At 38.1% G+C, this 17,439-nt stretch overlaps 4 protein-coding genes across 4 annotated transcripts in view; 2 read left to right on the top strand and 2 right to left on the bottom strand.

Moving 5' to 3' along the window:
• Positions 1–18: 18 nt before the first annotated feature.
• Positions 19–2,345, top strand: LOC116295673 (multifunctional methyltransferase subunit TRM112-like protein). The gene is made up of 4 exons (XM_031703572.2): positions 19–148; positions 265–366; positions 1,487–1,579; positions 2,206–2,345. Exons 1-4 carry the CDS (start codon positions 74–76, stop codon positions 2,305–2,307), a joined length of 372 nt encoding a protein of 123 aa, XP_031559432.1. The 5' UTR covers positions 19–73; the 3' UTR covers positions 2,308–2,345.
• LOC116295669 (synaptosomal-associated protein 47) lies at positions 2,107–6,108 on the bottom strand. The gene is made up of 3 exons (XM_031703569.2): positions 5,714–6,108; positions 4,393–5,030; positions 2,107–3,877 (listed from the first exon to the last, which is right to left on the bottom strand). The coding sequence occupies exons 1-3, from the start codon at positions 6,022–6,024 to the stop codon at positions 3,633–3,635; spliced, it is 1,194 nt and encodes a 397-aa protein (XP_031559429.1). The 5' UTR covers positions 6,025–6,108; the 3' UTR covers positions 2,107–3,632.
• Positions 6,109–6,395: 287 nt separating this feature from the next.
• On the top strand, positions 6,396–13,941 carry LOC116295670 (uncharacterized). The gene is made up of 7 exons (XM_031703570.2): positions 6,396–6,584; positions 6,707–6,769; positions 7,278–7,406; positions 7,737–7,904; positions 8,842–8,972; positions 9,047–9,089; positions 9,693–13,941. The coding sequence occupies exons 1-7, from the start codon at positions 6,507–6,509 to the stop codon at positions 11,211–11,213; spliced, it is 2,133 nt and encodes a 710-aa protein (XP_031559430.1). The 5' UTR covers positions 6,396–6,506; the 3' UTR covers positions 11,214–13,941.
• The window catches only part of LOC116306668 (uncharacterized), a 103,770-nt gene continuing 99,461 nt past the window's right edge, over positions 13,131–17,439 (bottom strand). Inside the window, 4 exon segments of the mRNA XM_089035162.1 lie at positions 13,131–14,434; positions 14,855–15,144; positions 15,578–16,169; positions 16,784–16,816. Of these exon segments, the coding sequence (XP_088891288.1) occupies positions 14,262–14,434; positions 14,855–15,144; positions 15,578–16,169; positions 16,784–16,816 (1,088 nt within the window). The 3' untranslated portion in view covers positions 13,131–14,261.

Genomic DNA, 17,439 nt, shown 5'->3' with positions numbered 1-17,439 from the left:
CGCCCCAGTCTGTTTCATCCAAAGTGTTCTGAAGTATTTTTACCACAGCTGTTAAAATTTCTTTTCTTTGATCATGAGACTACTAACTCATAACATGCTAAAATCCCACGTCAAAGGGGTCAAGAATGGATTTCCCTTGTCTATAGAGGTATTCATTGTTTTAATCGTTCAGTATTTGATGTTTTACAGTAAGTTTAATGCTCGCCAATGATGAACTCGTGCACGTGTTGTTGTGTGTGATCGAACGAAATCTTTCTTTTTCAGCCAGAAAATGTTGTTGTAAATACTGTGGATTTCAACCCAGAGTTTGTCAGTCGAATGATTCCTAAGCTAGAATGGGGAGCGCTTGTACAAGCTGCTCATCAGGTAAGGATACAGTGACTATATTTTCTTTATCATTACTAGCTTTTTATGGCTGTTCTATATTACTACATGACCAGATTTCAGCTCATCAGCTTCAATTTAATTCATCGGAGAGACTATTCGTACGTCACCCATACGGCGACTTATATTTGCTATTCGTACGGGAGTCAAAAATTTCGTCGATTTTCTCGGAAACTCTGTATTCTTTTCTGTATTCTATTGCGTACATTTTTCACTCCCGTACGAATAGCAACCGCGAATAGATCGTACGGGAGTCGTCAGAAATTCTATTGCGTGACATTTCCCGCCGTGACACTGACCCTTAGGTTGGAAGAGGATACAGAGTTCCCGAGAAAATTAACGAAATTTTTGACTCAACTACGAAATAGCAAATACACAAGTCGCCGTACGGGTGAAGTATGAATAACCACTCTGTTAATTCATACTATAGGCCTTTTCTGAGTTTGATAAACAGGATGTATTGTGGTCTAGCTTCGGGTACAAACAACACCATATAAGGCATGATGGACAAAAGGTCTTTGTACTGAAGCTACCACAATGCACCATGTTTGCTATCTCAGAAAAGGTCTATGCAAGAGGCCATCTTTTATTGCAGGGAGTTGGGGTCAACAGAAATCAAAAATACATGTACAAGCCCCCCTCCCCCCTCCGTAAAGTCCTTAAAAATCTGGTCCTCTCACTTACATGTATTTTATTAAATCATGTGCCAGCTGACATGTTAGATGGCAGAACAACGTATCAAGTCCTTGAATCTGGGAAATAGACCCTTTTCCAGTTCCAAGTTACCGCTCTGTTTCTTGATTACGGACTCATTTACTCAGGCTTAGCCTCGATTTTGTGTAGAATATTCATGTGTTCCAGTCAAGTGTTTGTATTGTTGAAGTTGTGCATTCTTTACTTTACTGTTGGTATTTGTGAATATTTGGACACTGATTCGAGGCTAAGCCTGAGTAAATGAGTCTGTAATCAAGAAACACAGCAATAATTTGGAACTCGAAAAGGGTCTATTTAATTCTTTTTATAATGGCTGCTGTCATGTACTATGTGGTTGCAGGAAATCTTAAAATTTGACTAATACATTTTTATGTGACGGGGTGTTTAGATTGGTCATGGACAAGATCTACCTGAAGCAGTAATATCAGATTACGAAAGCAATGAAGATTTTCTCAAAAAAGCACATCATGTCCTCCTTGAGGTAATCAAAGTACTGGATAAAAAATAAATAAATCGACCACTACAGATTCCTTTACAATCCCTAGTTGCACGCTTTTGTTTGTTCCATGCTTTAATTACAGTAGCACCAATTGTCTAACTTTTCTCTGATGAAATACAAATTATTTCAATAAGAAACAAATTTTGAAAAGCATCTTGGTAGTGTGACTCAAATGATGCTAAAAATCTTGCACTTTGGAATGCAGGGGGACAAAACAATAGGTTCCAATTCTCAGGAGATTGGAATTCTTTTGTTTTGTCCTACATATTGAGCTGCTTTGATGTCACATGCAAAGGGCCTATATAATATTATATAGATTTTGTATGACAAAGAAAAAGTCGGAGCACATTTCAGGGTCACAGACTTGTGGAAAGGAGGTCAGTTGTCATTTGACATGGCCTGATTTCAACAGCCCAGGAGAAGAGGGGATATCCAGTACCCACAACTGTACTGCTGGATTTGAAGTGTGATCTGCGAAGTGTAATCCTAGATTTTGTATGAGCCTCAAATAACTCTAAAATATTTTAATATTTAAAAGTGTTAAAAAAAGTTCGTGGTCCAAACTTAAACACAAATAGGAGTAAATGTTTTTGTTCTTTTTTCTTCAGGTTGAAGTACAGGAAGGAAATCTAGTGTGCCCTGAATCAGGGCGAAAGTTTCCAGTCAAAAATGGTATCCCGAACATGCTTCTAAATGATGATGAAGTCTAGCTACACTAACAAAGAATCATTTATAAACAATTTATGAAAGAGACAGTGCAAGTACATACATGTAAAAGCATACAACAGTAACATAGAGCAGTTTTCATATGACTGTGAAAAGCTCAGTGCCGTAAGCATGACATGCCTTGACCGTGATGCTTTCTAGAATTTTAATGTGATTGATCAAGCGCAATGTGATTGGCCTGACAGTACCGTGACCTTGGCGTGACTGTGTCCGCACTGTGTTTATGCTGTATTCCAGGTATTTGATTGGATGGAGAGTAAACTCTCATGCAATGTGATTGGTCTGGCGTATCCCTGGCCGTGTCATGACTGTGTTCGTGCCGTGAATTTTTCACAGTCATGCGAAAATTGTACTAAACATGTACAGTACACATGTGTGTTTATTATTATTATTATGTATGTTATAAACTATTCTGCGTTGCTATTTTTTGAATACCACTGGAATTATACAGTCAATTCAAAAAATGTTGTCGTCAACCAACTCAAGTCTACGCGACTGGACCGAAAGGAACTCTGGGTAGCAATCATTGAAGCCGAGTTGACTCCATAATTTTATCTGTCTAGTTATGCCTTGTTTACAGCACGAACCTTCGTAGGCGAGGCGGGAAGTGTTGAAGAAAACGTTTTTTAAATGCCTTCATATTTTCGGAATTGTGAACTGAATCATAACTACTTTGTTTTTCTTTCCTTAAACCCGAAGACATGCATTTGATGGATTGTTTCTCTCCATTATTATTTTATTTCTAGCGGGAACAATTAATTCTGAACGAATATTTAACCGCTTCAGTGATTTTTACTCATATTCCTTTTGGTCCAGTCGCGTAGGCTTGAGCCGGTTGATGACAAGGTTTTTTGAATTGACTGTATGGTGTTAGTATACGTTAGTGCACTCTATATCTAATAGCGGAGTGGTTTTCCTTAACTCATCATACAGTAATACTGTACTGTATCTAGTACATCTTATTTCCAATGTTTTCGTTTTCATCTATTTGACTATTACACAAACAATTTGTGTATCATGGATTAAGTAAAACCTCTCTTTAATTTGTACATACAGTATATTTTCTACACATTTTACCAAGAAAGATAAACTCATAAAAATGTTAAAAAAACCTCAGTCATAATAAACTTGAAGAAATGAAGAACAGCAAGTCTCATTATCTGGTCTAAGCAAGTGAAATAAATATATTATGAAACTGTAAATCATTTAATAGGCCTATTAAAATCACTCCACCATAAAAGAAATAAAGCTAATATGGAGAAAATTATGGTTTGAAAACTAATAAACACCTCCCTCCCCCCAATGGAATTTAAGTCAAACGTTTGATAGTTCTTGCATCTTTTCTGATCCTTTCATTAGCTTTATCAACTGAGTCAGACAGTAAGTCTAACATGCCCAACTGTCTGTTCTGCTCGTCTTGTATTCCAACTGCCATCGACTTCATGTCCTGGAGAATTTTTGTCATCTGTGCTGCTTCTGTCTCACTCACAGTCTTAGCTCCTCTGTTTCCCATTGCAGATGATGCTTTCTGCATTTTCTTTTGCTTTTCTATTTCTAGCAAAGATGAAGAAAAACAGAACTCTATAAGTGTTTAACACCACTAAATTGTCAGGGCCCTATTGTAAAACACAAATTCAGAAATTCTAGATCTGTACATAGGTTGAAGATTCTTTGCTTTGATTCACCAATTCTTTCATAATCTCTCTCAGACAATGAGATTTGTTTGTCTGGTATTGGATTACCCAAGTGTAAAATTATTATTATATATAGGATGGGATTTAATAAACAATTTATTATTATCCTGCAAATATCTTTATCATGTTTGCCAATCACACTCAAGAAATTGTAAATTGTTGCAACAATCAAAGTGTTTCTATTAAACTGTCAGAAAACACAAAGGTTTAAAAGAGCACGTGACTAGGAAATATCAAGGAAACATCTATCAAAACCCCATTTTGTCGCAACGGCAAATTGTTCAATTCTGCACGTGCTTTTGAGAAGCACTAAATCAAGAGAAAAATTTGTAGGACAGATTTAAAGTATATATCACTACTGACAGTGAAACTTACCATCTAGCTTTAAATTTGCTAACAACTCATCAGTATCATTATGCGAGCTAGCAGTTGTCATGGCAACACTATCTGGAGGCTCATCAAAATTCAACTTCGGCCCAAGCATAACATTAATATGAGGCATAACCTTGATAAGTTTTGCCGAGATCAAATGTACGCAGACTTCTGGTTTTCCTATTTCACTCTTGATCAATGTCATTTCAAATGGTGTGTGGACTCTTACTTCAGAAACCTCTCTGGCCGTGAAACTATACACTGGATTCCTCTGGATGTCCAATATCTCTAACACCTTACTGCTAAGCACCAAGGAGCCTGAGATGTGTTTTTCTTTTTCACTAGCAGCATACAATACAGGCAGTTCCATTTTCTCCATTTCACTACCTTGTTTTGGGACATTGATAACAACTTCTGGGACATGAAGATCCCATTGATTCAACCATGAATCCATGCTACTTATAATGGTTTCTGCGACTCGTAAATCATTATGCAACTTGTTCATAGTCCTACAGGCATTATCTATCTGTTGCCCTTGAGTTTCGAGGGTTTTTGAAGTGGAAGACAGACAATTAGCAGAATCATGGAGGATTTCTAAAAGCTTTTGTCCACCAGATCCTTGTTGTGCAGAGGAGTCGTTGCTATGGGAACAGTGTAAACAATGCAATTAGTCTCAGTTAGGATAGGCATGCACTGCATGTACGTAGTGGAGAAGATTTTGTATGAGAAGGAAATGATACAAACTACAGCGCATTGTGATTGGATGAATCATACTGGTCTGGAAGACAATGAGAAGCCATTTCAAGGCTATCTATGGCATGACATGTTAAAATGCCTACAGCTGTGTACATGCTGTAAGTTAGAACCAAATGTTTGCCACTCAAAAAAATCCATAATATTGTGAAACAGTTGTTTATATTGATCAAATAACAATAGTCCCTTCACAGTTCCCTGCGCCATCTTGAAAGGTAGCCATGCCTTTGCATCAAAGCGAGACAAGCGGTGAGCTTGCAGCGATAGAGACCTTTTTTAAACAATTATTCAGATGTCTCCATCATTGCGAGCTCCCCGTTTGTCTCGCTTTGATGCAAAGGCACGGCTACTTTTCAAGATGGCGCAGGGAACTGTGAAGGGGACTATTACTTGTTGGCAAAATATTATCTGTTGAACAACTGATGTGTTAATTGACCGGCAAACATTGATGGGAAAAGAGGGGATGCAGTCTCCACTCATGAATTATAACCTAAATGTTAATCTTGCAATTTTGATGGACCAAAAGCATACATGTAAATATTTATACGCTTTATAAGGTATAAATACCTACCCTGATAATAAACGTTCTCTCCAAAAATGTTCCAGGATATTATACACGTGTGAGCAGCTTGGAAAAGATGCGAACCAGTATTTGTTATTAGTACATCGTATAGTCAAAGCAGTATAAAATATTGCTGTAGTTTCTTTCTTTAATTCTACGAATTCATCAAAATTAATCGTGAGGTCGATGATGTCATTAGTACTTTTAGGAATCTCTTCAGTAAAACGAATAAATTGAGGACAAACTTGAAAAATTCCGGGTATCCAACTTCGTTTTGAGTCGCAGTAGTATGAAGCCTTCCATTTGCCAATGCTAGCCATTATGGAAAGGGTTTAACGAGAGATTTTTTGGTAAAATATTAAAGCACATCAAACACTTATCGCCATCTTGATGTTGTTATTTTGGTGACTGCATTCGTTAATGCCAGCGGAGGCTACGAAGGCGAAACGACAAAATATCGATTGAGATGATTGCCATTTGACAAGCTTCGATATTTTAAAACACGACTAACGCTATGGATCCTATATCGTTGGCGAAGTCGATAAAAAGGGATATTCTGTTTCTAAACCAATTTAATGATTACTCATTTTTTGATTCAACGGGAAAAATTTTATTTTAGTTTCCAAATTAACAATCGATTAGTTGTCGCTACGAAGTTTTTGAAATAGCTCGAGTAGCCGACGTCAAGCCGAGCATGACCGAACGTCACATTAAAGTCTGGATTTTATGGAATCAAAGCTAGGACAGTGAATACGTACTTCTTTTCAATTTTCTGTCTTTTTTTGTTAATTTTTGATTTCAAATGAGTGAGAATAACTCGGTTAGTGATGAGAGCTATTCAGATGACGACGACGATGAAGAACTGGATCCAAGAATACAGGTATCATTCGATCCCGAAGGAGTTGCACAAAACTCAAGATTACTTGATTTCTTTTACTGATCACAAAGTTATTAGATCTTAACGATTGTTTTGGATTGTCGTTTCTTAATTTGTATGTCAAGGATGAGTTAGAGAAGCTGAATGCTGCGACAAATTCCATAAATCATCTGGAAGCAGAGCTTGACGTAAGTAACTACATGTAGATATAAGCTTAAAAGCTTTAAGCTTATATTTAGCTAAGCTTTTATATCTCATTTTTGCTAGCTTCAAGCTGAATTTAAACTCATTAGAGTTTTTGGAACGAATATTTAGCAACTGTGTTTGATTTATTGTGCTCGTACAAGTATATTTGCTTAGGATTTTTAAAAGCTATGGACAATATAATAAGCTTACAAAGGTTTTAGCTCTAAACTTGTGTAATCATAAGAATTGGAATCCTGTTTGCAGTTAAAGTCTTTTATTGTTATTATACATAATTCATATATTTTATGAGACCAAATCCTAAACCCAGTCAGAAATATTATAGGCTAATACAATCTATATCAAGCTTAAATGCTCAATGCGAAAATTCCGAATGATGTTTAACTTCTTTGAATATATAGAAGTATTCTGAGTTCACATACAGTATTTCAAATATGTATACTATTTTATTACCTTGCAATAATAATACAAGCTTCATTGCTATGATTTTAGGAGGCACGTGCAGTATTCCGCCAGACGTTAGCTGGTGCAACTTACCAGTTGAATGGCGTCGCTCATAAACTTGGAAAATGTGTTGAGAAGTCGAGGCCATTCTATGAGGCTTACAGACAGCTACGCCAGGTATATAGCTAGGAAAACTATGTTTGTTCCATGATAGCTAACCAGAGTAGAAAATTGTTATTGGGATTAAAATATGCAACGAGGAATGTTTGAATGAATCTAATTGCATTAGAATTGAAGATGTTGGGGGGAGGGGGATGGAAAGACAATCACTCACCTATGAATATATACTCCACTCTGTATTATATATATATTGTATATATAAATATTTGTGAGCAAACTCTTGCTGCTAAATGCTCCAGCGCTGCTCTCACTTTCACTGATCTTATGTTTCGTTTTTAACACCTTACCTTTCCTTACCTCTTCATTTCTGTGCCATTTGTCTTTCAGTCACACAGTATGCTTCAAAAGTCAACGAATCAGTTTGAGCGGGCTACTGGTATGCACATTGCAGCAAAGAACAGGGTTTCCGAGGCAGAGAGGAGGGTGTTTGGTGGAGGTGCAAAGAGAACTTTTGATTCTGCTCTACAAAAAATGCTTAATGAAGCAACAATAGAGGTAACACCACCCAAGATCTAGCCCGCATAGCAGCCCTTGGCTGTCCCCAATTCCCGGGGGGGGTACTCCCCTATATTTGCTATACGGGTATGTGCCGCCCTAAAGGGTATGGTTTTTCAGCTTTTGGGTCTGGGCTAGGGTATAATTTTTTGACGTTTTGTATGGGATAGGCATAGTTAATGGAGCATTTTTGTCTGGGATAGGGTTAACAATTTGGTTGTTTTTGTCTGGCCAATAGGCTACGCTTTCTGATGGCACAAAAAACAAAAACGTTAGTAAAAATTGATTGCAATCTATTGACTAACCGGGTTTAGTCTGGGATAGGGTGTTCAACTCTTAGTTTTAGTCTGGGGTAGGGTATGTAAAATCAAAATTTTAAGTCTGGGATAGGCTCAGGGTTTTGAGGTCCTGGCGGCACACCCCTACCCAAGTTGGGGTGGTAGTACCCCCCGGGCCCAATTCCCTTCATCTCCCTATGAATCCCAACTCCACTGTCCCACTACGATTTATTGACAGCAGCTATGCAAGCTTACCAAAACCCTATCAATAAGCTATCAAGAATTGCCAGGTGCTTGAAAATTTGGATCTATATAACCATTCTTCTAACATTCTTCCTGCAGCAATTTTGGAGTTGAATTCTTAGTTATTTAGACCTTTTGTGTCATTGAAAACATTTGGTTCAATCCAGCCTCTTTTGCAGCAGGCAACTTCTACTGGGGTTCCTGTGACAAACAATAGAAGAGAGAAGAATGGTGGCTCATCCCAGTCTTTTCTCTTCCACCTCTTTACCCCCACATCACAAAACCACAGGATTCCCAATAGATTTAATATGCTTGTCTTGATCAGTCTCCCATTCTTCCACCTTTCTTTTTCCCATATATCGCACCACAAAAATACAATTATTATGTATTTATTTATAAATGTTTTCCAAATGTAGGTTAATGAGGCAGAAAAGTTGAAAAGAGACAGTTGGAAGAAGCATCAGGAAGATTTACTTGCTTACAGAGACTTGGAGGCAAAAGTTAAACAGTTGTACAAGAAGCTGAAAAGTCCTGTAGAAAAAGCTAAGTAAGTGAAACATTTTCAAACTAAGAAATGTTTGTTACAAAACCTAAAGTTAATTTTGTTTTCTTTATTCGTAGACCATATTTTGAACAGAAAAAGGAATTTGACCGGCATCTTTGGGTAAGGATTCATGGTTTTCATAGAAGTATCAAACCTAGATATTTTGTATATTTACTATGTAGGTTTAATACTTCTATGTGAGGGTAGATGAGAAAAACACTGTTTTTGGTTTCTTCAATCAGAGATCTGAAAGGGATTTTCATGAAATTTCCATTATTTTTGGAAGCTGTGGCGAATGTGACCTCTTTTATTAAGGACTTGGTGCTATTCCTGCATAGATGTAATTTCTAATACTTGTGCAAAAAAGGCATGCACAATTCGTATCTGTGAAGGGCAGCTAGACAACTTCATAATTATTAATTCCATCCCTTTCTAGACGACTTGTAGGGCATTGCAAACGTGAATGCAATGTTTTCAAAATATCTAAATAAAATTTCGATGCTCACCAAATGACTTTCAATATGTATTTGTCTATTGGTGTAATTTAATCTTCCCCTTGAGTTTTGTTTCTTTGTTTATTGTAATGATTGAGAAGATGCACTTGCATGGATGTATTTCAAACAAACAAATTCAACCCAAAAGTTTCGAAATGGAAAAAAAAGAAGTGTTTTTGAGCCTGATGTACATTTTTGTGAAGTCTTTTATCTTTTTTTCTTTTTTTAGCAACTTAAGCTGAGGGTTGACTCGATTCATTTGGGTCTTTCTGGCGCCAAGGAGAACTATTCAGCCTGTTTAAAGTCACTAGAGGTGATCAGTGATGACATCCACGAGAAACGCAAGAGTAAGAGAATGGAAGCAATGATAGCAAAGCTACAAGAAAGAGAAGCTGGTGTGGGTGCAGACTCCTCAACAGAAGACGAAACTTCTCTCACGGCGAGTAACTTAGATTTAGACTTCGATAGCAATGTAAATTTCGATAAATTTGCTGGAAATGGAGACAGTATGTCGTTTCAAGGACAGATGGTTGGAATGACAGATAGGGCGGTAGGAGGATGTGAACATGCTGCCAATACGAATAGTAGCTTTCCTTCTGTTCCGCTGGAAAATAGAGTTGTTTATGGGCTGGAGTCACCTGAGGATGCTGCTAGACTGGGGTCTCCAGAAAAGGAAGCTGAACCAGGAAAAAGTAACTCGCACTTGGCAGACAGGGAATCATCGCTGGCAGAGCCAACTCACTCAGAATCTGCGGTAAATACTGAAGCTGGACCAACTTCATCTTCAGAAAATATGGTGTCTTTAAATGAACAAACGTCAGAGATGGATGCACCGGGCATTGCAAATGTGACTACAAATTTATCTCTTGAAGCAAGCATTTCTACTTTGGACAACGAAACAGCACATGAGGAAAACTGTGCGAAAGATGAAGAAACCACGAGTGATGATTTCTGTGTTACTATAACGGTTGACGAGATGGGGTCTTCAGATACGATGAAAGGTGAAGACAGTGCACCAGCGATTAACGAAAGTTTGACTACTCAAATAGAAGCTGAGAACAAGCAAAAAGCTTCACTAGTCGAAGAATCCGAACTGTTTGAGAATCAAGAAACACAAAGTGAAAGCCATGAAACACAAAACGAGAAAACGAACAAAACAGATAATGCAAAGAACGAAAGCCAGAATGATATAGAAGGACGTCAGATACTAGTAACAAACGAGGAAACAGGCTGCAACTCCGAACAGTCTGTAAAAGAAGACGAAGATCACGTCAAGAACGTTACTGATAACAGTGGTTGTGCTACAGAAAGTGTTACAGAACAAACAGAAAAACATGAAACAAGCTGCGAATCAGAATCAAATGACAATGCTGAACAAGACAAAGAGCCCTCGAAGGAAGATGAGGATAATACTAAAGATGTAACAGAAGAAAATGAAATAAATGGAAATGTTGAAGAAAAAGAAGTCACAGACGACGATACTGGAGCAATTGCAGAGAATATAACAGAAGTAAAAGAAAGCGACACTCAATTAAAAGAAAACGTCGAACAAGGTAAAGAGCCCACGAACGAAGATAATGCTGAAAATATTACAAACGAAAAAGAAATAATTGAAAATGTTGAAGACAAAGAAGTCACAAATGATAATACTGGAGGAAATGCAGAGAATACAACAGAAGTAAAAGAAAGCGACTCTGAATTAAAAGAAAACGTCGAACAAGAAAAACGAGTCTCTAGCGACCAGGCGTAACTGAACTGCTAGATTACCGTATCTACCTTCCACTGTCAAAAGCCATCGAGAATGACCTTTTTGGTGCTTTAATGAGATGGTTTTTGCTTGACATGGTTTTACCTAGATCGTGGTGTGGTGATTCTTGTGTAGCTATAAACTCTTGCTTACGACATCAGTGCTGTCTCACTGCAAAAGGATTTATAAACATTTTTGTTATTGTTGCCTAACACGCTTCAAGCCGGTGGCAGTTCCACAAGAACGTGCTAAAGCAGTTTGTATCCACGATTGTTTTATTTTTATTTTATTTTTTTGTGATGTAATGGTACTCCCCTGATTCTTTCTTCTTAGTACTCTTTTGCTGCCATGGCATACATTGATTCCTAAGTATACATTGACTCCGTTTGGTGTCGTGTGCCTATGACCTATCTACCATCAAAGAGATTTGAACAGAGAAGAGTTGCTTCATGTGTCGTCCCACTGGAGACTAATGTTGTCGTTCTTTGGTATTGATGGATTTGGAGACACGATTCGTAGTCAACTGCACTTGTTAACGTTGAGTCAAAGCCTGGGTTAAGTTTGCATTGCAGTGCATTTTGGGGCTGTTTTGGGGACGCCATCTTGGAAATATGTCTCCTGAAACAGTCCCAACTCGACCCAGTTTTTCTCATCCTCGGAATGGACAATGTCCTTGCATCTCAACATCACGATAAAAGAATCCTTGCTAATTGCTGTGGGCGGCTCAAGTCATTGATATAACGATTTTTTTGTAAACTACCCTTGTTCCACAAACTCTGAGGAAGGCTATAATGTTGAGCAAAATCTCAGTGTCAAGGCCTCTAGTTACACTGATCCGACGTGAAACTCGCTCTCTCTAACATGACGCCTGACTATGAATGCAACCGAGCAATCAGACAAATTTGATATTATTTTACGTCTCTGAATGGTTTTTTCCTGCCTCTGGAACCAGGGTAGATAATTCGCTTTACACTAAGCAGTAATAATATTTTAAAAATTACCGTATGACTAAAAAAAATTGAATTTTGTTCAGCTTTTATGCCCGTGCCAAACAAACTCGCAAAATGGAACGAATAGACCGTTTTCTCAAGGTTGCGTGCGCATCCAACGTGACGGATCACAAAACTGAAAAACGCAAATTCAGTCAAATTGAGAAGCCAGTTTTATATTTAAAAAAGAGAATAACCAATTTTATGAATTCGTATCGAAATTTTTTTCATAGCAATGCATGATAATACAATCTCGTACCCAGAGCCTGCGTTTCTTCTGGCCTGCGTTGAAGAACGAGGGCTCTGGCATAATTTATTTTTTGAGACCAGGATTTCTTGGACTTCCGGTATAATAGCGCACGCGTTCAAAGACTTGCCAAAAATTAAAAATATTCCCCCCCTCCCGATTTTTAATTCGTACTATGATTTTGACTTTGATTTTGACTTCAATTTAATTTTTACTTTGCTCATTTTGACCGTTCGCTTGCGCCAAAATATGGAATTTGCCAGAGCCCTCGTTCTTCGCCGAAGGCCAGAAGAAACGCAGGCTCTAGGTACGAGATTGGGCCCGTGAAGTTCTTTACATTTGGATGCTCACGCAATCTTGAGAAAATGGTCTATTCAGTAATGCGATGTTTTTAAAGGAATGACAACCACATCATAACCTAGTACAACATAAATTTTATAATATAGAAATTTTTCACAAAATATTATACGAAATTATTATTATTATTAATTACTACGATTGTTAGATATATATTAAGAGTGTTGAATGATTAATAATTGGAAAGTAAAGATCGGATAATAAACAGACTTTATAGACAGTGCTGGTTGTTTCTCTATCACAAGTCGATGTCCAGGTTAAGTTCGCCTGAAATTTAACAGTTATTTACTTATAAACTGTATAAAAATATTACACAAACTACACATATAATCTAATATTATTTTATTCTTGATAGCAAAGGCAGCATATACAAAAAAGCCAAACTAGTTCTATAAAACATTAATACAGTTAGTCATAGTATTTATGTCTGTGTTGTGTTGTGTGGTGTGGTGTTGTGCTATGTTATATATTGATTGTCGTGTGGTATGCATATGTGCATTCCCCTTTTGATTATATCCGCCACTATTGCAAATATCTCTCCAAGGATAGAAAGATTTCAACAAGCATTTCCTTATATTTCTCCTATATCTGGCCTCAAGAAATATCTCCCTCTACAGGTTCAAAGACACCGATGGGTAAGAAGCATGTCCAACTTATAATAATTTTAGAAGTTTTTATGAAATATAGTCGAACTTCGCTTCACAGACACTTGTTTTTGTCCCATGTATTCTTTTTGAAGGAACGGTCATTAGTTAAACAGTACTATATAGAGATGAGGCGATATATTGTCAAGGTCCAGATGAAGGGGCCAGGTAGGTCTGTCCATTTTTTTAGTTTCGATTACCTAATGTATTTTGGAAAAAATCCCATTCTATTTCCCATTCCAAGTTAAACCTATCTTAGAGTGCCAGCCCTTTTAATCCCATTTTTAGCGCAAAAACCTAAAACTGTAAAGCCATATTTTTGTTTGCCATGCCTCTTAAACATGAATGTTGTAGTCTAAATGAATTAATTGACAGACGGATCATGCTGTCTTTAGCAAATAGCAAATGGCGGTTAATCCCGAAAGCTTCTATCAATTCTAACCCCGATAACTTGAATATACTATACGATATTATCACAGCCTTGCTTTACGCACTTGAGAATAACGATAAATCCGTTGACCTCAGCTTGTCAGAATAACCGAACATGATATGCTTTTTCTTGTAAAAATTAAATTGCTAATAATTCAATATTCTCTGCATACAATAATTGCTCATAGCATAAAGCTATCTCCAATTGAGTGATTATATTAAACCCGTGAAAAAATAGTAGACACTAAACCCATTGTTTGTTTTTTTTAATCAACTAGTACTACCTAAATAGTTATTTTTCTTTCACGGGTTAAATAAAATCGCTCTGTTTCCTCAATTCCCAGTTTAACTGTACTTGCAAATATAAGAAAGAATAAACCCTTTGTTAAACACTTGCAGCTATACTTTTACCCTGGCCTGTTTCGTGATGCTGGTGTTGATGTTCTTGGTCCGGTTGACGATGGGTCTTTTTTCGTAGGATGATAACTGCGACTATGAGGATAGTGAAGCCTATGATGGCCAGGGTTGTAGCGATAGCAAGAAAGGATGGTAGAAGATCTGTGGATCAGCGATAGAAGCAGTCAGAGTATATCTAGTAACAGGGGCGTAGCCAGAATTTTGGCGTGGGGGGAAGGGGGGTGGGGAGCAATGGCATGAACTTATCAAGTGACTGCTTAGGTGAACAAAAAAAAAAAGTGTTAAAAACAAATTTGAAAGAGAGGTCACGTAAATGATAACGACAACAATTGTCCCCTTCACAGTTCCCTGCGCCATCTTGAAAAGTAGCCGTGCCTTTGCATCGAAGCAAGACGAACGGTGAGCTTGCAATGATAGATACCTTTTTTAACACCTTGGACAATTATTCACATGTCTCTATCATTGCAAGCTCACCGTTCGTCTCGCTTCGATGCAAAGGCACGGCTACCTTTCAAGATGGCGCAGGGAACTGTGAAGAGGACTATTCCAAGATATCCATACCCTTAGTGTTTCTTGGTTCAGGCTTGATCATAGGTCCTTGAGATAGAACATCAACGTGGACAGGACGACTATAACTGACAGACCGTCTATGTCTCCGAGCTTGGGATTCAATCTTACAGTCTTTATTACAAAGAGAATTGGCATCAGACACATTGCATACTACGACTGTGCAATGAATGTAGGCATAGGTAGGGTCCTTGACATTGACGAACTGGAAGGCTTTGAGGCTGAATCGGTGGACTTGTTTCAGGTCTGTTTTGTGGTAGATGATTGTTCGATCGACAGGGCAGCTGAGAAAAATTGAAGAAATCATACTATTAATTGGAATTATAATAAGCATAATCAACTGTGAATTGAATGCTGAGAGATAAAGCTGTGCAAGTGAAGAAGACACAAAGATGGATGGATGGGATGGCTGAGATGTATGGGATGAATGAATGGGATGGGTGAGATAGATGGATAGAATGGATGGGTGGATGGAAGGATGAATGGGATGGATGAATGGGATTGATGGATGGATGGATAAGTGGGATGGATGGATAAGTGGGATGGATGGATGGGATAAATGGATGGGCTGGGTGGATAGTTAGATGGATGGATGAATCGGGGCTGAATGAATGGCCACAAGGGAGGAGGAAAAAAAGGAAAGGAAGGAGTAAGGAAGTAAGAGAGAGGAGAGAGAGAGAGAGGAAGGTAAAGGAAATGAGATATCGCATGTCATACCCATTACGTATCAGATCGTATTGAATCCTATTGTTACGATTAGGATCTGGCGTTGCGTGACAACGATCAGCTGTCACAGCAAGTCTGTTGTCCATTGACTGCACACTTAGCTGGAAGTAAATCCTACGATTAACCATCACTGGAATTGGAAAATCCTGTTCTGGGTAAGGCACGGAGTAACTGAAGTCCTTGAAGACAGCCATATTCAATGCAAACATTCCCGTGTCACTGGCGTTGGCTCGGATAACTTTTCGACTCGGCTCAAGAGCAAGAGCAGAAGTGGCACCTCGTCTTGTGTAGAAACATCGGAAAGGTACTTGGATGTCATGTAATCGAGTAATCATGCTGTTAGGATTCGGTGGTCGCTCGCGTATGACGTTCTTGTACACGAAGGCATGAGGTGTCTGGGTCATTTCTGTGCCGCACTCCGTGAGACCCGTAGAGAAGATAAAGTGGGTGCCATTTTGCTTGGGCTTGCATTTGGGATCGATTAAGTTTAAGTCTTCTCGTTGCATGCCCATAAAGAACATCTGACGCACGATGATCATCATCTCCTTCTTGCCACAACCAATAGCAATGTTGTTGTTGATATCTATTGAAGGAAGGGAGGCCAATAAGGTTGAACTACAAACAATAGATAACTTCGATTCATAGCATAATTTCTATTAAATAATTCTACTTTTTTGTGTTGATCAAGTTTTCGAACTGCGCCTTTGGCGAGAAGAAGTCTTTTCTGTCAGTGAATAAATCATCGGAGCAGTTTACGTATGATCGTGAAAAGCTTACGATATCACAAGGTCGTGACGAGGTCTGCATGAACACTGAGCGGATACCTTCATCGTCAAGGCCACGCCACTGCCAGATCGACCAATCATCGCGCGCCAGAAAAAAAAAACCAGCCAATCAATAGCTTTTTACAGTCATCGAACTACTGCTCTAAGTATCCAGTAACGTTCTGCCGAACGCCTTAACTTAATCAGACATTTAGCAAAACATAATCAATCATTTCGTTGCAACTTTTTCGTATTGAACTAAGGGCAACGAAATCGTGCTACTTGTTTCTTACTACGCTGCAAGTTGAAGAGGAAAATCAAGGTGCACGTACTACTGTTCTGCGTGCAACACATTTTCAAGCGACGCTTAGGTAAACTTCGTTCGCTTCTGCCCAACAGTGCGATCATGTTATAAAGATATATCAGTACTTACGTGTCACATTGAAGTATCCAAGAATCCCCTCCGCTGAAAAGCAATACAAACAATTTTTTCTCAATCAATGCTGCAAAGGAATTTCATTTTGTAAAATTATTTTAAATGTTTTTTATCGTGAATAATTCTGCAACAGAATCATGGGACGATACATGCTTTTGTTGTTGACGAAAGCCTTTTCGAAGAATACTGATCGTATAGATCAGACTTCTTTACCTTGGGTGTAATGCTTTCCCATTTCAGACCACGTGTCATTCCCTAGAGCATAATTTCTTTAACAGTTGCACACGAGAAGACATTTGAATATGGATCGACTCAATCTTATCCTCAAGAGAATGACACGTGGTTTGAAATGGGAAAATATTACGCCTAAGAGAATATTACGAATAAGAAGACAAATGAATATGGATGCAACTCTTAGAAAAGTCCTTATTGCTGGCTTTAACTACACTTCATTTCTTGTCTCGTGCGGAATGTTCATCAACTGAATCACAAGTTTTCAATAGAATTCTTTCTGCACGCTGGTTTGTGGCAGTGTTTGACCACCATTTGGAGCAGATAATGAGATTCAAAGACTTTTATCAGCTGAGTGAAACCCAGCAATTCTCAAGAAAATGACACGTGGTTTATTGAAATGGCAAAGTACTACGTCAAGA

Source organism: Actinia tenebrosa, unplaced genomic scaffold (assembly GCF_029948245.1).
Source record: "Actinia tenebrosa isolate PJP-AT-01 unplaced genomic scaffold, QUT_ActTen_1.0 PGA_scaffold3__52_contigs__length_22856419, whole genome shotgun sequence".
In the NCBI taxonomy this organism is placed as follows: domain Eukaryota; kingdom Metazoa; phylum Cnidaria; class Anthozoa; order Actiniaria; family Actiniidae; genus Actinia; species Actinia tenebrosa.
This window is presented reverse-complemented; position numbering and strand designations above follow the sequence as displayed.